The 20000-nt window shown below is 43.9% G+C and overlaps 1 protein-coding gene across 1 annotated transcript in view; it reads left to right on the top strand.

The window, feature by feature from the left end:
• The window catches only part of LOC144538090 (thyrotropin-releasing hormone-degrading ectoenzyme-like), a 122706-nt gene that overhangs the window by 29789 nt on the left and 72917 nt on the right, over positions 1–20000 (top strand). Inside the window, 1 exon segment of the mRNA XM_078281940.1 lies at positions 7368–7559. Coding sequence (XP_078138066.1) covers positions 7368–7559 — 192 coding nt within the window.

Below are 20000 nucleotides of genomic sequence, written 5' to 3'. Positions count from 1 at the left end.
CTCCATGATCAATACAGATCTGATATTGATATTGATATTCAGCAGCTTCTGTTATCAAAACACAAAACATTTAATCAGTTATGTAGATTCAAGAAACAAACACACTGAAACACACACACACACACACACACTCAGCACGCCATCCCATCATCCTATGTTGGTGATGAGGTCATCAGCAAGGTGACCGCACGACCGAGCCTGCTGATTGGTCTGAAACAGTCATGTGACCTGGCAGTATTGATTATTGATTGGTGTTCAGCAGATCAGCTGTGTGTGTGTGTGTGTGTGTGTGTGTGTGTGTGTGTGTGTGTGTGCGCGTTACAGGGAATTAATACTTGTAACTAATACTAATTCATTTTTTTGTTTTAAATTTAAAGTGTAAAGCAAAATAAATATGAATGGAAAATATTAAATTCCTGTAACTATAGAGAAACCTACGTATACAAATCTTAAAATAATACAAATAAGTGATTATTAAATATGTAAGTTATAAGTTAAATAAGCAGTTATAAGCTCTTACAACACACTTGTTAACATTAACAGTCTTGTAATGATGAAAATGCTCGAATCAGCTCAGCTCTTTCCTACTTCCCCCATTTCCTGGTTCTTTCACTGGAACAACATGGAACTGTTCTGCTGTCTGAGAGTCTGCTGGACTTCCATCTGACTCTCTGAAGACTCTCATAAGGACAGAAGATGTTTGTCTGGACGGCCAAGCAGCTTCACATCTAGTGGAAGACGAACCAAGGAGTGTAAACTGGAAGCAGTTTCCTCACGGCCGTAAATCCACCAAACTGACTCAGAAGAGTCTCAGCAGTGTGTGACGCATCAGGAGAGACAGCTGAGGCTGGATGGAGACGGCGGAGAAGAGAATCTGGACGCTTTCAGACGTTACTGTGAAGAACGGAGGCAACGGGAGCAGTGAAGATCATGAATTCAATGAGGAACCTTCGTTCTCAAGCAAATTCCACTGATAGAGACGCGTTTCTATCAGCCGGAGAGTCCGCTTACAGTTTCTGAAGGTAACCTGAACTTCAGAGGATCTCCTGCAGGTTCATCACAGTTCTCAGACTCACAGTCCAGAGGAAACATCATGACACACCTGAAGGATCTGGATCATCACGTAGTTCATCACTTCCTGGACAAATCAAGTCTTACATCATTCTCCATCTAAGCTCCGCCCACACGGTGCAGATTTATTAAAACCCTGAAACTCATTATGAGCTCGATGTTTTTAACAAAACAGCTGCAGGCGAGTCACAGATCAAAGTGTCTAACTGAAGAAATGTTTTGCCATTTAAGTAGAAATCACCTCCAGGTCCAGCAGCTCTGAACTGAATCTTTCAGGAACTCAGCTGAGTCCGCCTCTTCCACATCTTCCCTCTCTTCTTCTTCTTCACTGTCTCTAACATCTCCCTCTCTTCTTCAGTTTCTCTAACATTTCCCTCTCTTCTTCTTCACTTTCTCTGACATCTCCCTCTCTTCTTCTTCACTTTCTCTGACATCTTCCCTCTCTTCTTCTTCTTCACTTTCTCTAACATCTCCCTCTCTTCTTCACTTTCTCTAACTTCTTCCCTCTCTTCTTCTTCAGTTTCTCTAACATCTCCCTCTCTTCTTCTTCACTTTCTCTGACATCTTCCCTCTCTTCTTCTTCTTCACTTTCTCTAACATCTCCCTCTCTTCTTCACTTTCTCTAACTTCTTCCCTCTCTTCTTCTTCAGTTTCTCTAACATCTCCCTCTCTTCTTCACTTTCTCTAACTTCTTCCCTCTCTTCTTCTTCAGTTTCTCTAACATCTCCCTCTCTTCTTCTTCACTTTCTCTGACATCTTCCCTCTCTTCTTCTTCTTCACTTTCTCTAACATCTCCCTCTCTTCTTCTTCACTTTCTCTAACTTCTTCCTCTCTTCTTCACTTTCTCTAACATCTCCCTCTCTTCTTCTTCAGTTTCTCTAACATCTCCCTCTCTTCTTCACTTTCTCTAACTTCTTCCCTCTCTTCTTCTTCAGTTTCTCTAACATCTCCCTCTCTTCTTCACTTTCTCTAACATCTCCCTCTCTTCTTCACTTTCTCTAACTTCTTCCCTCTCTTCTTCTTCAGTTTCTCTAACATCTCCCTCTCTTCTTCTTCACTTTCTCTGACATCTTCCCTCTCTTCTTCTTCTTCACTTTCTCTAACTTCTTCCTCTCTTCTTCACTTTCTCTAACATCTCCCTCTCTTCTTCTTCAGTTTCTCTAACATTTCCCTCTCTTCTTCTTCAGTTTCTCTAACATCTCCCTCTCTTCTTCTTCACTTTCTCTAACTTCTTCCTCTCTTCTTCACTTTCTCTAACATCTCCCTCTCTTCTTCTTCAGTTTCTCTAACATCTCCCTCTCTTCTTCAGTTTCTCTAACATTTCCCTCTCTTCTTCTTCAGTTTCTCTAACTTCTTCCCTCTCTTCTTCTTCAGTTTCTCTAACATCTCCCTCTCTTCTTCTTCACTTTCTCTGACATCTTCCCTCTCTTCTTCTTCTTCACTTTCTCTAACATCTCCCTCTCTTCTTCAGTTTCTCTAACTTCTTCCCTCTCTTCTTCACTTTCTCTAACTTCTTCCCTCTCTTCTTCACTTTCTCTGACATCTTCCCTCTCTTCTTCTTCTTCACTGTCTCTAACATCTCCCTCTCTTCTTCACTTTCTCTGACATCTTCCCTCTCTTCTTCTTCTTCACTGTCTCTAACATCTCCCTCTCTTCTTCTTCACTTTCTCTAACTTCTTCCCTCTCTTCTTCACTTTCTCTGACATCTTCCCTCTCTTCTTCTTCACTTTCTCTAACATCTTCCCTCTCTTCTTCTTCAGTTTCTCTAACATCTTCCATCTCTTCTTCACTTTCTCTAACATCTTCCCTCTCTTCTTCTTCTTCACTTTCTCTAACATCTTCCCTCTCTTCTTCTTCTTCACTTTCTCTAACATCTCCCTCTCTTCTTCTTCACTTTCTCTGACATCTCCCTCTCTTCTTCTTCTTCACTGTCTCTAACATCTTCGCTCTCTTCTTCTTCAGTTTCTCTAACATCTCCCCTCTCTTCTTCACTTTCTCTAACTTCTTCCCTCTCTTCTTCACTTTTTCTGACATCTTCCCTCTCTTCTTCTTCTTCACTTTCTCTAACATCTTCCCTCTCTTCTTCTTCAGTTTCTCTAACATCTCCCCTCTCTTCTTCACTTTCTCTAACATCTTCCCTCTCTTCTTCTTCTTCACTTTCTCTGACATCTTCCCTCTCTTCTTCTTCACTTTCTCTAACATCTTCCCTCTCTTCTTCTTCACTTTCTCTAACATCTCCCTCTCTTCTTCTTCACTTTCTCTAACATCTCCCTCTTCTTCAGTTTCTCTGACATCTTCCCTCTCTTCTTCTTCACTTTCTCTGACATCTCCCTCTCTTCTTCTTCTTCACTGTCTCTAACATCTCCCTCTCTTCTTCTTCACTTTCTCTGACATCTCCCTCTCTTCTTCTTCTTCTTCTTCTTCACTGTCTCTAACATCTCCCTCTCTTCTTCAGTTTCTCTGACATCTTCCCTCTCTTCTTCTTCACTTTCTCTGACATCTCCCTCTCTTCTTCTTCTTCACTGTCTCTAACATCTCCCTCTCTTCTTCTTCACTTTCTTTGACATCTCCCTCTCTTCTTCTTCTTCACTTTCTCTAACTTCTTCCCTCTCTTCTTCTTCACTTTCTCTGACATCTTCCCTCTCTTCTTCTTCACTTTCTCTGACATCTCCCTCTCTTCTTCTTCAGTTTCTCTAACTTCGTCCCTCTCTTCTTCTTCACTTTCTCTGACATCTTCCCTCTCTTCTTCTTCACTTTCTCTGACATCTTCCCTCTCTTCTTCACTTTCTCTGACATCTTCCCTCTTCTTCACTTTCTCTAACATCTTCCCTCTCTTCTTCTTCACTTTCTCTGACATCTTCCCTCTCTTCTTCTTCTTCACTGTCTCTAACATCTCCCTCTCTTCTTCTTCAGTTTCTCTAACATCTTCCCTCTCTTCTTCTTCACTTTCTCTGACATCTTCCCTCTCTTCTTCTTTACTTTCTCTGACATCTTCCCTCTCTTCTTCACTTTCTCTAACATCTTCCTCTCTTCTTCTTCACTTTCTCTGACATCTTCCCTCTCTTCTTCTTCTTCACTTTCTCTAACATCTCCCCTCTCTTCTTCTTCACTTTCTCTGACATCTTCCCTCTCTTCTTCTTCTTCACTTTCTCTAACATCTTCCCTCTCTTCTTCTTTACTTTCTCTGACATCTTCCCTCTCTTCTTCACTTTCTCTAACATCTTCCTCTCTTCTTCTTCACTTTCTCTGACATCTTCCCTCTCTTCTTCAGTTTCTCTAACATCTTCCCTCTCTTCTTCAGTTTCTCTAACTTCTTCCCTCTCTTCTTATTCACTTTCTCTAACTTCTTCCCTCTCTTCTTCTTCACTTTCTCTAACATCTCCCTCTCTTCTTCTTCACTTTCTCTGACATCTCCCCCTCTTCTTGTTCACTTTCTCTAACTTCTTCCCTCTCTTCTTCTTCACTTTCTCTGACATCTTCCCTCTCTTCTTCTTCACTTTCTCTAACTTCTTCCCTCTCTTCTTCTTCACTTTCTCTAACTTCTTCCCTCTCTTCTTCTTCACTTTCTCTGACATCTTCCCTCTCTTCTTCTTCACTTTCTCTGACATCTTCCCTCTCTTCTTCTTCAGTTTCTCTAACTTCTTCCCTCTCTTCTTCTTCACTTTCTCAAACTTCTTCCCTCTCTTCTTCTTCACTTTCTCTGACATCTTCCCTCTCTTCTTCTTCAGTTTGTCTAACATCTTTCCTCTCTTCTTCTTCACTTTCTCTAACTTCTTCCCTCTCTTCTTCTTCACTTTCTCTGACATCTTCCCTCTCTTCTTCTTCACTTTCTCTGACATCTTCCCTCTCTTCTTCTCTTTCTCTGACATCTTCCCTCTTCTTCTTCACTTTCTCTGACATATTCCCTCTCTTCACTTTCTCTGACATCTTCCCTCTCTTCTTCACTTTCTCTAACATCTCCCTCTCTTCTTCTTCTTCACTTTCTCTAACATCTTCCCTCTCTTCTTCTTCAGTTTCTCTAACATCTTCCCTCTCTTCTTCTTCAGTTTCTCTAACATCTTCCCTCTCGTCAGTTTCTCTGACATCTTCCCTCTCTTCTTCTTCAGTTTCTAACATCTTCCCTCTCTTCTTCAGTTTTCTAACATCATCCCTCTCTTCTTCTTCAGTTTCTCTAACTTCTTCCTTCTCTTCTTCAGTTTCTCTAACATCTTCCCTCTCTTCTTCTTCAGTTTCTACCATCTTCCCTCTGTTCTGTTACATTCATCTTTTTTCACCTTTTTTTCACCTTTCCTCTCTGTTTGTCTGAATAGTTTTCAGTCGACCTTCATCACTGTTGCACACAAAGCTAAAATAAAACCAAACAAAACAGAGCAGATCTGCAGCCTTTCTGTAATCTGAAAGTGAGTTCAGAGGATCTCGGTGTTCCAGGTGTTTCATTCAAAACGCTGCGAGGCTCCAGGAGTCAGGAACCTGTTTCACCCTTCATCACTTCTCTTCATCGGCTGACTGTGAGGTTTACAATTGATTTTAAGATTTTATTGATCACATTTAAGGCTTTACAGGCTCAGGCTCTGGGCTACAGTTCAGATAAGTTGGTTCCTTATGATCCACAGCTGGAGGTCGTCAGTCTCCTGGGCGCTCCTCCTGTCTCTTTACCAAACAGTTAGGAGTTCGGCCTTTGAGTCCAGGAGCATAATCACTATCGGCCTTTAAATCACTTCTTAAAACTCACTTTTCTACGGAGGCCTTCTCAGAGTTTATTGATTTATTCTTTTATCTACATCCTTCTACCTGTGTTTTACCTTTGTTTTTAATTTACTGGTTTTAACTGTTATTTGCCTCTTTTTTTCTGTATATTTTTGCTTTGCTTATCCCTTGTTGTGTTTTATTGTAAATGTTATTTTTCTTGTCTATTTTTATGTAAAGCCCTTGGTGCCTTTGTTTAGAAAAGTGCTAAATAAAGTTATTATACAGACAAATAGGACTTTTCACTGAAGATGATGTGTCTCCATTTAAAAATCTATATTATTTAAAGTCTGATGTGAAAATTCCTAAGACTTATGCCATATTGTGTCGAGCGTATTTATCCACAGGATGTAACTGCTGCTGCTAATCAACTGATACAGGAGGAGGAGCCACCGAGTGGCCAATCACAGCTCTTCTGCTCTGTTTACTTTGTGTATTGTTGTCATGTAGGCTAAACGAAACCGTCATGTCTTTTCCTCAGCAGCTGAAGCAGTGAAGTCAAATTTACACTAACAGTTATTTAACTTTTACTTTCTAACTTTACAGTTACAGCAAAAGGTTGAAGGCTGGGGGTGTGAGGCTGTTTCAGGGTCATCTCCAGGTTTTGAGTTCAGACTGAACTGAACGACCATCCCATGGTGTTGGATAGTGAACGGCCGGTTCGAAGGATTTCCGGGCTCATCATAGCTCAGGAGAACTACTGGCTTCACAGTTCGTCTGGACGTGCATCTCTGTGACGCCCATGTCTATAATGCATTATAAACACACTTATAATGCACTATGATCCTTGCGAAAAAAATGTCAGTGAGTGACCAGCAATTATGAAGTATTATGATTCTTGACCTTATAAGTCATTATAAAATGCTTTATAATGTGTTATGATTGTTGTTATAAAGCATTATGAATATTTGAGTGCTTATAACTATAATTATACAGTGCTATAAGCAGATTATAACGCATTATAATTATGTTTATAATGCATTATAGACATGGGTGTCATAGAAAGTGTTACCGTGATTTCTATTTAAATGGCAAAAGATTTCTTCAGTTAGACACTTTGATCTGAGACTCGCCTGCAGCTGTTTTGTTAAAAACATCGAGCTCTTAATGAGTTTCAGGGTCGGAATAAATCTGCACCGTGTGGGCGGAGCTTAGATGGAGAATTCACGTCAATTGCCTTTTGATAAGGAACTTGTTGAAAAACCTCACACCATAAGACCCAAAATCACTTTAGAGAGTTTGTGTCACAGTTCTGTTAACGATTCATTACTTCTAACAAGTTTTTCATCATAAAAACAACAACAGCTGACCAGGCTCGACTCTTGGATTTACGATTAACATTCAAACCTGCAAACTGATCTTGTGTTTCTTCTCTGCACTCTCAGCCTAACTCCATTCCTGTTTGTCTCTGGTAGGTTTGAACAGGAACTCGGTCTGATTCCATTCTCCTCTCTGTAGACGTGATCTTGCTCTCGGTCTGATTCCATTCTCCTCTCTGTAGACGTGATCTTGCTCTCGGTCTGATTCCGTGTCTCTGTGTTGTGTTTCAGATCCGTCTGTACGCCCGGCCTGATGCCGTCTCCAGCGGAGCGGGCGACTACGCGCTCCACATCACCAAGAGGCTTCTGGGATTTTACCAGGACTACTTCAGAGTCCAGTACTCCCTGCCCAAGTTAGGTAAGGCTGCAGACCGCTTCCCCTTCTGCACCGCTCTGCGACGGTGTGATGAGCGCTCCTCTCCTGCCAGGATGCATTGTGGGTCGCTGTGTAACTGATCTGAGGTCAGAAACAAACACTCTGCTCTCTGCTTGGTCCAGACCGGACGGGAGGAGGCTGTGATTCCCCTGGTTGTTAAATCAAATAGACAAATAGATTTGTCATGTCTGAAGTTCTGGGACTCCCATTCATTTGTAATGGAGATACTTTGTTATTTCTGTTTTTACTGAGTTGTTGCTTACAGACTGGTGGGAATAAGAACCAGTGAATTGTTGCTTCGGTTCATGATGGGCAAGGGGTGTGTGTGTGTGTGTGTGTGTGTGTCTTTGCTCCAGTGGGTGTGGCTTACTGTAAGCCAATAGAGTGAATTTGGCATCTTCTGTAACAATTGTTAGTTTATATTTGTGTGTGTTAGATGTGTGTGTTTGTGTGTGTGTTAGATGTGTGTGTTGTGTAAGTAAACAAAGCTTCTGGTCTGTTTATTTTTTTTAAACTGGATTAACAACATTAGACATTTCACACAAGACACATTAGACATTTTGTTCAATTTAGTAGTAAAGTCTATTCATTACAGATTTGGTATTGATACATACAAATTAGAAGATAAAATGATATAATAGAGGATATTTCTACTCCTTGCATTCTACTGCATTGTACTCTATTCTATTCTGTTCAGTTCAGTTTCAGTTCAGTTTTTATTTATTTATAGTGTAACATCACCCCAAGGGGTCTCTGCACACTTCACAACAAAATAAAACACACACACATGCAAAGCCACACAAACATTTGCACAGATATGCCCACAGAGACACACTCACATGACATGGCAGGGATTATACCGAACATGGATACACATACACATGACAACATTCAATACAAAATTAAAATCCACATGGATGTACATGTGGCGAAGATGACCGAGGGGAAATAGTAGAGGTAGTAATAACCATAATAGTAACGATGGTAAAACATTGATAGGTTATTACTAAGTGATAGTATGTTTATCAGTCATTGGCTGTTACAGGGAGGTAGATTTGCGTATCGTCGGCATAACAATGAAAGTTTATGCCAAACTTTCTGAATATGTACCCTAGGGGTAGCATGTAGACAGTAAAAAGTAGCGGATCAAGAACTGAGCCTTGTGGGACACCATATCTGACGCTTGAGTAGTCAGACATGGAGTTAAGTACCACACGCTGTGTTCTGTCAGATAGGCAGGAACGAAACCAGTCAAGTGCCAGCCCCTTGATACCAACATCGTTTTCTAACTGATCTAAGAGGATGGCGTGGTCCACAGTTTCGAAGGCAGCACTCAGGTCAAGGAGCAGCAAAACAGATGTTAGATCTGAGTCCAATTAATAGATTGTTTAGTACTTTGGTCAGTGCCGTTTCTGTACAGTGGTGAGATCTAAATCCAGACTGAAAACTATCAAAAAGATTGTTTCTGGACAGATGGGCTATGAGCTGACTAGAGACAGCTCTTTCCAACAGCTTGGACATGAAAGCCAGGTTAGAAATCGGCCTGTAGTTAGATAAAATGTGTGAGTCTAGATTTGGTTTCTTTAGTACAGGTTTAACTATAGCTGTTTTGAAGGTTGTAGGAACAATGCCAGTGTTAAAAGACTCATTGATTATATTGAGGAGTGGACCTCCTAATATAGGGAGTAGCTCTTTAAATAGGTTGGCAGGGATCGGGTCTAGGAGACATGTGGTGGATTTGGAACTAGAAGCCAGTTTAGCAAAAGTGTCCCAGGTAATTGTGTCAAATTTCATTAGGGTGCTGCTGGCTTGAAAAGTGGTGAAGAGCAGGATGAGGAACAGTCAGGGAGAGAGGTGAGGCCATACCCTTCACCTCTTCTCTGATTGACTCAATTTTTCCATCAAAAAAGTTAATAAAGTCGACAGCAGTAAGAGAGGAGGGAGGGGCCGGGGGAGCGGTTTTGGTGAGCTTGGCGATGGTATCAAATAAAAATCTGGGATTGTTCCTATTGTTAGCTATCAGGCTGGAGTAATATACATTTTTTGCGTGCCGGAGCGCATATTTGTAGTTTCACAGGGAGTCATCCCAGGCCGTGCGAAATACTTCAAGTTTGGTGTTGCGGCATTTTGGCTCTAGATTTCTGCATGTTGGCTTATGAGCCCGTAGTATCGTTGAGCCACGGGGTGATGTTCTGGGATGTGGGGCGACAGAATCTATCACACTGTGTAGAGCGTCATTAAACCTGTTGGTAAAACTGTCAAGAGAACCTAGATAGTTATTGAAGGGGGTGACAACGATGGGAGGAGAGGATTTAAGAGCCGCTTTGGCTGCAGTATCAATACAACGACTCTTAAAAGAAGGACAGTGGTTACTTGAGGCGAGGGGAATCAACACCGTAAACTGAATAAGGCAGTGATCGGATACTGATGGAGCAGATGGGGACACTGATAAATCTTGGACAGAGAGACCACAGACCAAAACAAAATCAATGGTGTTACATTGCGATGAGTGGGTTCAGTGACAACTTGAGTAAAATCAAAGGTTTCAATAAGAGATGTAAAAGCTCTGTTGAGGGAGCAGGACTTGTCATTAAAATGAATATTAAAATCTCCGATGATAATTACATGGTCTGCATGAGTGACTAGATCTGATATGAACTGTGAAAATTCATCCAGAAAAAGAGAGTAAGCTCCAGGGGGGCGATAAAGAATTACAATGTAGAAAGGCAAGGCATGCTGACGGGCGGGTAGCGATGAAGACATTAACACCTCAAATGATGGAAAAGTAATATTAGTTTTGGGACTAAGTGGATGGTTTGATTCATGGATTAGTGCGATGCCCTCACTCTTCTTAGTGGCACGCGCAACTTGTGAAAAAACAAAATTAGGCAGAGAGGCTTCAGGGGCGTGACATCATCTGCCGACAACCAAGTTTGAGTCCCGTCATATTAAGGCTGTGCTCCAGTATAAGGTCGTTGATTAAAAGTGATTTGAAGTTGAGTGACCTTATATTAGGAAAACCAATTGATTAGAGTTGTTGAGATTATGGGACACAGTCTTAACAGGATACAGATTGTACAAATTATGGTGATTTTTATTCGAATGTCGCTTTCTCTTTCTAATTATAGGAGTAGGGAATGGGTTGACATCATAGCCTTCATCAGAAATCACATGAGTGGAAAGGTGTGAGAGTCCATGCAGAGTCCAGTTGGTAGAACTGATAGATTTGCAGGACTAGGTAGCCTCCCATATGGGCCTGTGCTGTTGTGATTGAGAGATACATTACTACTAAGTGTTATGATTAGAAATGTGATTATAGTAGGAGTGTGGATAGGTTTGGGAGGTTACCTGCAAGGGGCATGGACTCTCTCAGTTGGCAGAAACAGAGAGGCGAGGGTGAAGCGTGGAATAGGTGAGGCTGGCCGCTAACATCCTAGCTCCAAACATGTTAGGATGAAGTCCGTCTGGTCTGTAGAATTGTCGTCTGTTCCAGAATAATTCAAAATTGTCCACCAAGTTCAGGTTTCGATTCGGACTTGAGCCATGAATTAAAAGAGGGAAGTCGGGAAAAACGTCCGTAGCCACGATCGACTGTAGGAATCGGTCCCGACAACATAATGTGCTTCCCGCAGTTCGACAGAGCATCAAGCATCAGCTTATAGTCGGATTGTAGAGCCTCTGACTGTTGGGAGCCTGTATCGTTGGATCCAATATGAACAATAATTGTGGAGGACTCTGGGTGGCGCTGTAGGATGGTTGGCAGGTGGTCAATAATATTGAGTGACCTTTACATCCCTGACAATGGAGTCGCCAACAATTACCGCAGAGGTAGGATCCGACGACGGTGAAGGCGGTCGTGAAACGGGCCGTCTTCGGTGTCGCCCCGTAGAGCCGTTGCACCTCACCAAGGAGGGTGGATGAGCGTCTGGGGAGCGAGGCGGCAGCTACCGTACAGGGGCAGCGCCACAGGGCGATGTCGGCGGACAGTGTGGCGGTGGAATAGGAAGCGGGGCGGTGGTGCCGGTAGAGGATGTCACATTTCTGGGATAGTCAAGTTGCTTCAAGTCGTTCAATGCCTGAAATCGGTTCCCCGGTTTTAAATCCTCAGGCGAGGGATGCGAGTGTGTTTTTTGTCGCTTGCCACCGGCGACCGCGGACCATGGCTGAGGGCAGGAGCGGAGCACGCCTGGGTCTTGGGCACAGCTCCGAGCCCGGGCCACAGATCATCCAACCGAGCCGGCTGAGTATCAGATGATACCGGATTTCCCCGGTCGCCGACCGGTAGGACCCGGGGGAGGGTGGAGTTGTTGTCGGGGAGTTCAGACTGCCGCTCCCGGGCGCCACGGCTACCTCCGGTGGAGTTCAGGGCTGAGATGTGCTTAGCTTGGGTTGAAGCGACTGACGAGAAGCCGATGAGAAGATCATCTTTCGCCTTGAGCTCCGTTTTCAACTGGTGAACCTCGAGCTTGAGTTGTGAGTTCATAATTTGGCAGGATTCACACACAGCCATTTGATCGACAAGACAGGTTGCTTAGCTAGGCTCGTCTAAAGACGAGCCTAGCTAAGCAACCTGTCTTGCTAAGCAAGCAGTTCGGTTTGACTAGAACAACACGGAAAAAGAAGCGATCAAAGTACAGCGGAGAGGTAAAAAACAGCACAGCGCAGCACAGGACCATGCCAACTTCAAAGTGCGAAACACGGTAATGTTAGCCGTATCAAAACCGTGTAGTATTGTCTTTGTTCTGCACCTGTCTGAGTGTGTTAGCATTGTGACCGGCAAGAGTGGAAACTGAGCCTGACCCCTGAACCCATAAACTCAAAACGTTCCCACAGCTGGGTCGCACTGCTTCAGTCTTTGCTTACGATGTTGGCTTTCAAAATTTACCTGCGACTCAAGAGTGGAAAGTGGGCCTCAGCCTTGAACCCAGAACATCTATTCTTTCTCTCTGTGGTTTATGATATTCAGTCTTTCTTCTTCTTCTCTGCTGTTTTAAAATCCAGTATCGGCCCGATTCTTCTTTGTGTTTATTTGCTCCCGCTCGGTGATGTCACGTTACGCAGACGACACACAGCTGTATGTTTCTGTTTTACCGGACGACTCTCGATGCTCTCAGTGCACCGACTGTCTCTCTGACATCAATATCTGGATTTAAAATGAAATGAAGAACAAAGTGATTCTCCTCACTGGACCCGAAGCCAAGAGAGACAAACTGCAGTTTCTCTGCCTGGAAAAACATAAAACCTGAAAGTGTGATCTAGACTCTGAGGTTTAACTCATTTTAACAAAATCACTAAGAGTCTTTTCATCTCTGAAATATAAAGTGAGACAATTTATACACAGAAATGCTTTATACACACTTTAACTTGTGATAAACAAGTTACAATACAGTTTATTATTATTATAATTATTTTTCTTCCAATTTCACTTTGAGTCCAACCTGCTGATGTGTTGGATGATGTCCGACTATTACAGAATATCAGCTGTTATCTATGGCCTATAGACTATTGTGTGTGTGTGTGTGTGTGTGTATGTGTGTGTATGTGTGTGTGTCAGCTGTGAGCAGTCTGCCATTATAAATCTGTTCTTTGTGTGTTCACCTTGTTCATCTAAATACGCACATCAGTCTACTGCAGTGTGTGTGTGTGTGTGTGTGTGTGTGTGCTGATGTTCACATCAATCTTTACCACAGTTCGCCTCTCACACCCCCCCACTGCAGCCAACTGTGTGTTCTCTAGAGAGAGAGAGAGAGAGAATGTGTGTGTGTGTGTGTATATATATATATGCGTGTGTGTGTGTGTGTGTGTGTGTGTGTGTATATATATGTGTGTGTGTGTGTGTGTGTGTGTGTGTGTGTATATATGTGTGTGTGTGTGTGTGTGTGTGTGTGTGTGTGTGTGTGTATATATGTGTGTGTGTGTGTGTGTGTGTGTGTGTGTGTATATATATGTGTGTGTGTGTGTGTGTGTATATATATGTGTGTGTGTGTGTGTGTGTATATATGTGTGTGTGTGTGTGTGTGTGTGTATATATATATGTGTGTGTGTGTGTGTGTGTATATATGTGTGTGTGTGTGTGTGGTCCCAGAGCCTCAGGGCTCCATCTGTTGTCATGCAGGGCATCAAGTTCCCCAGAGAGAGAGAGAGAGAGAGAGAGAGAGAGAGAGAGGAAGATGACAAAATGAAGTGAGATGGAAAACGATAGAGACTAATTATTATTATTATAATTTTTATTTCTTAAAGCAGAGGTACAGAAAGACAAAAAGTCAGAAATAATGGAGGGAGACAGAGAGATGGAGAGAGAGACAGATAACAGACAGATTATGTTGATGATATTATTGATCAGATCTAATATCAATATTACCCTGATAGATGTTTTACATGCTGAAACATTTTCTCATATCAAACTCCACTGTAGCTGCTGGAAACATCTAGAAATCCTTCTGAAGTATTAGTACTGTTAGTAGCAGTATTAGAGTTAGTACTAGTAGTATTGTCAGTAGTACTTGTATTGCGATCCGTCCAGCGAAGCAGAAATCTTCTAACAGCGGCTCAGGTGATTTGACTGTCAGGGCAATTAGACTAAATATGGATGTGTGTGTGTGTGTGTGTGTGTGTGTGTGTGTGTGTGTATGTGGTCAAACCAGTGGACTGTGTAACTCTGTGTTCTGCTTCCATCTGGGAGAGAGAGACGGCAGTTCTGCCTCAGGTTTAAAACACACACACACACACACACACACACATTCCTCTACTTGTGTATGTTTTCATTCCTTCTTTCTTTTTCTCTTTGTCTCTCTCATGCCGTCGCCTCAGGCACAGACACAACAACAGATGGACTACTAACACACACACACACACACACACACACACACACACACACGCACACACACACACACACACACACACCTCCCAGTGCTGGAGGCCAGTCAGCTGTCTGCCTGTTGCTGCTCCAATAAAGATGAGAGAGAGAGAGAGAGAGAGTCTCTTTCAGCCGGTTGTTAATTCCAGTTTCTTAGTTATTTCGAATCATTTAGAATGAATATACTTTATTTATAGCACCTTTCAAAACAAACCAGGTTACAAAGTGTTTCACAGAACAACAGCAGCAACAACAATAAAAGAAACTTGACAAAATTAAATCAGAAACAAAAATAATAAAATAAATCCTGATCCATGTGCAGAGAAAACAGAAGAGGCCGAGAGCTGAACCCTGCGGGACGCCGCCTGAAGGATGAAACACGGAGAACCGTCAATATACAAACCCAATCATTACATCTATCGATCGTGATCAATGTGTCGAAGGCGGTTCACCTTAAATCTAATAACGCTCAGACAGAAACTTCCCATCAGCAAGAATAACAATTTACAGCTGAAGACTGTTTGTGTTTCTGTGCTGCTGCCAGAAACCAGACTGCAATTCATCAAAGATATTATAACTTTCATCTGCCTCTAAAGGTTCTTTAACAACAAAATCAGAAAAAATAGACATGATAATAAATTCATATAGTGGAAATGTGTTTTTTCCTGTTCCATAAATCATCTCATGACCCCACAAGATTATCTTGCGACCCCCTGCGGGGTCCCGAGCCCCAGGTTGAGAACCACTGGTTTAGAGGGAGGTTTTCTGTATCTGGACAGAAGCAGTCTGGATGTTTAGAGACGCAGCAGGAGGAGGAGAGGGAGGAGAGGGAGGAGGAGGAGAGGGAGGAGAGGGAGGATGAGGAGAGGGAGGAGAGGGAGGAGAAGGAGGAGAAGGAGGAGAGGGAGGAGAGGGAGGAGAAGGAGGAGAGGGAGGAGAAGGAGGAGAAGGAGGAGAGGGAGGAGAGGGAGGAGAAGGAGGAGAAGGAGGAGAGGGAGGAGAAGGAGGAGAGGGAGGAGAGGGAGGAGGAGGAGAGGGAGGAGAGGGAGGATGAGGAGAGGGAGGAGAAGGAGGAGAAGGAGGAGAGGGAGGAGAGGGAGGAGAGGGAGGCCGATAACATGAATACAGAAGGATGAAAACCAGAGAGCTGCAGGACAGTCAGAGACACCGGAGAGACCGGAGAGACACCGGAGAGACTGGAGAGACACCGGAGAGACCGGAGAGGCACCGGAGAGACACCGGAGAGACCGGAGAGACACCGGAGAGACCGGAGACACACCGGAGAGACTGGAGAGACACCAGAGAGACTGGAGAGGCACCGGAGAGACACCGGAGAGACCGGAGAGACACCGGAGAGACTGGAGACACACCAGAGAGACTGGAGAGACACCAGAGAGACTGGAGAGGCACCAGAGAGACACCGGAGAGACCGGAGAGACACCGGAGAGACCGGAGAGACACCAGAAGACTGGAGAGGCACCGGAGAGACACCGGAGAGACCGGAGAGACCGGAGAGACACAGGAGAGACCGGAGAGACCGGAGAGGCACCGGAGAGACACCGGAGAGACACCGGAGAGACCGGAGAGACACCGGAGAGACACCGGAGAGACTGGAGAGACACCGGAGAGACACCGGAGAGACACCGGAGAGACACCGGAGAGACTGGAGAGACACCGGAGAGACCGGAGAGACACCGGAGAGACACCGGAGAGACCGGAGAGACCGGAGAGACCGGACAGACACCAGAGAGACACCGGAGAGACTGGAGAGACACCGGAGAGACACCGGAGAGACACCGGAGAGACACCGGAGAGACTGGAGAGACACCGGAGAGACCGGAGAGACCGGAGAGACCGGACAGACACCGGAGAGACACCGGAGAGACTGGAGAGACACCGGAGAGACACCGGAGAGACACCGGAGAGACTGGAGAGACACCGGAGAGACCGGAGAGACACCGGAGGGGCACCGGAGAGGCACCGGAGAGACACCGGAGAGGCACCGGAGAGGCACCGGAGAGACACCGGAGAGACTGGAGAGGCACCGGAGAGACTGGAGAGACACTGGAGAGTGGAGAGACTGGAGAGACACCGGAGAGACACCGGAGAGACAGCAGAGAGACAGCAGAGAGACACCGGAGAGACAGCAGAGAGACACTGGAGAGAGACCGGAGAGACACCGTAGAGACAGCAGAGAGACACTGGAGAGACTGGAGAGAAACAGCAGAGAGACAGCAGAGAGACACCGGAGAGACAGCAGAGAGACACCGGAGAGACAGCAGAGAGAGACTGGAGAGAGACTGGAGAGACAGCAGAGAGACACTGGAGAGACTGGAGAGACAGCAGAGAGACCGGAGAGACACCGGAGAGACAGCAGAGAGACACCGGAGAGACAGCAGAGAGACACCGGAGAGACAGCAGAGAGAGACTGGAGAGAGACTGGAGAGACAGCAGAGAGACACTGGAGAGACTGGAGAGACAGCAGAGAGACCGGAGAGACACCGGAGAGACAGCAGAGAGAGACTGAAGAGACACCGGAACAAACTGATGTAACAGAGAGACAAGCAGCTCAGCGGGGCCGGACGTCTCACTCTGCTTTCTCATTATCTCTCATCTTATTGACAAAGAGCGATAAGAAATAATTTGACGGCCCTCGACTGAGGAGGCAGCAGAGTCCGTTATGCTCAACAGAAACCTGCGACAGCTTGTTATGGATATTAAATCAGAAAGACAAGCAGATCTTTTGGTTACTTGTAGCCTGGAAGCTTTCCGTCTGCTCTTCAGCCTGTTTTCAGACCAGGACCAGGACCAGGACCAGGACCAGGACCGGGAGAGCAGACCTGGACTGTGAAGGGACGACAGCAGGTAGAGCTGATGGAGAAATATCACTGAAGCAGCTGAAGAAACCGTCAGAGTGACGCTGACTCGGAGGTAGATGACAATTCTGGAGAGATTGTTGAAGATATGATGAAGTACAGAGAGGAGAGAGTGTGACATCAGACAGAAAACACTGCCCCGCCCCCCTGGGGTCCCAGGAAGCCCCGCCCCCCCGGGGTACCAGGAAGCCCCGCCCCCCCGGGGGTACCAGGAAGCCCCGCCCCCCTGGGAGTTCCTCTGGACCTGGTGGGGGGTGGAGGAGGGGCGAAGGTAAGCACAGCATCGATCTGTGAGTAGCACGACAGCAGAGTAGGTGACGTGTTATACTCCCGTCACTTAGACGATTGGCTCTCTGAAAAAGAGAGGGAAGTGACGGCTAACTCTGATTGGTTCTCTGGAAAAAGAAGGAAAGTGTTCGCCACCTCTGATTGGGTAAAGAGAAAGCATGAATGAATGATTTAGGTCGTCTTCCTGATTGAAATTGTGTAATACTTCACTTGTGATCTGAAATAAAATCCGTCACACTAACAGTTTGGACGCTGCATGTTGTACAAAGTTAGATGGCGTGATATTATTCACAAAATCTGAAGTAAAACCGTGTGAAGAGTCAACAACATGGATGTTCAGATCAACAACATGGATCAACAACATGAATCAACAACATGGATGTTCAGATCAACAACATGGATCAACAACATGGATGTTCAGATCAACAACATGGATCAACAACATGGATGTTCAGATCAACAACATGGATCAACAACATGAATCAACAACATGGATGTTCAGATCAACAACATGGATCAACAACATGGATGTTCAGATCAACAACATGGATCAACAACATGAATCAACAACATGGATGTTCAGATCAACAACATGGATCAACAACATGGATCAACAACATGAATCAACAACATGGATGTTCAGATCAACAACATGGATCAACAACATGGATGTTCAGATCAACAACATGGATGTTCAGATCAACAACATGGATCAACAACATGGATGTTCAGATCAACAACATGGATGTTCAGATCAACAACATGGATGTTCAGATCAACAACATGGATCAACAACATGGATGTTCAGATCAACAACATGGATCAACAACATGGATGTTCAGATCAACAACATGGATCAACAACATGGATGTTCAGATCAACAACATTGATGTTCAGATCAACAACATGGATCAACAACATTGATGTTCAGATCAACAACATGGATCAACAACATGGATGTTCAGATCAACAACATGGATGTTCAGATCAACAACATGGATCAACAACATGGATGTTCAGATCAACAACATTGATGTTCAGATCAACAACATGGATGTTCAGATCAACAACATGGATCAACAACATGGATGTTCAGATCAACAACATGGATCAACAACATGGATGTTCAGATCAACAACATGGATGTTCAGATCAACAACATGGATGTTCAGATCAACAACATTGATGTTCAGATCAACAACATGGATGTTCAGATCAACAACATGGATCAACAACATGGATGTTCAGATCAACAACATGGATCAACAACATGAATCAACAACATGGATGTTCAGATCAACAACATGGATCAACAACATGGATGTTCAGATCAACAACATGGATCAACAACATGGATGTTCAGATCAACAACATGGATGTTCAGATCAACAACATGGATGTTCAGATCAACAACATGGATCAACAACATGGATGTTCAGATCAACAACATGGATGTTCAGATCAACAACATGGATGTTCAGATCAACAACATGGATGTTCAGATCAACAACATGGATCAACAACATGAATCAACAACATGGATGTTCAGATCAACAACATGGATGTTCAGATCAACAACATGGATGTTCAGATCAACAACATGGATGTTCAGATCAACAACATGGATGTTCAGATCAACAACATGGATGTTCAGATCAACAACATGGATCAACAACATGAATCAACAACATGGATGTTCAGATCAACAACATGGATGTTCAGATCAACAACATGGATGTTCAGATCAACAACATGGATGTTCAGATCAACAACATGGATGTTCAGATCAACAACATGGATGTTCAGATCAACAACATGGATCAACAACATGGATGTTCAGATCAACAACATGGATGTTCAGATCAACAACATGGATGTTCAGATCAACACATGCTTCAGAACAGGAAACACGTTCAGATCAGGTTGGTTTGCTGGGAGAGAAACAACAAGGCAGCAGACAGACAGACGTCATGTGGAGGGAAAATGTCTTCATTCAATAACTTCAGGTTTCTGTGGGGAACAAAAGCCAAAATTACAGGATGCAATAAAATCACTTAAGATGAAGGTCTTATTAGATATTGATCTAGCATTTAGCGAGGCTAATTTGGCGTGTGGCTCAGTCAATATTTTATGAGTGTGTGGCGTTTGAAGTCCAAACTGAAATGAGGTTGCTGTGATTCCTGCTGGAAGAGAGTCGGGAACACGGATATTAATATCTGTTCATATCTGCCTCCGTTATATTTCAGCTTCTAGATGTGAATACTGTCTTCCTGCGTTTTACCACGATAATCAATTACATTCTGAACTGAACTGATTATAGACTTTAACTGAACAGCTGATCGTGTTTCTGTCTCAACACACTGAACTGATCATTTGATCACCGATCCATCTGATTGATTTAGTGTCCAGTGTTCCTCCATCATGGAGACAAGCTGGCTGAGCGGTTGGAGATGAAACTGTGAAGTCTT

This window comes from Centroberyx gerrardi, chromosome 24, assembly GCF_048128805.1.
Source record: "Centroberyx gerrardi isolate f3 chromosome 24, fCenGer3.hap1.cur.20231027, whole genome shotgun sequence".
Classification (NCBI taxonomy): Eukaryota; Metazoa; Chordata; class Actinopteri; order Beryciformes; family Berycidae; genus Centroberyx; species Centroberyx gerrardi.
The sequence above is the reverse complement of the archived record's forward strand: the minus strand, read 5'-3'. Positions and strand labels throughout refer to the sequence as shown.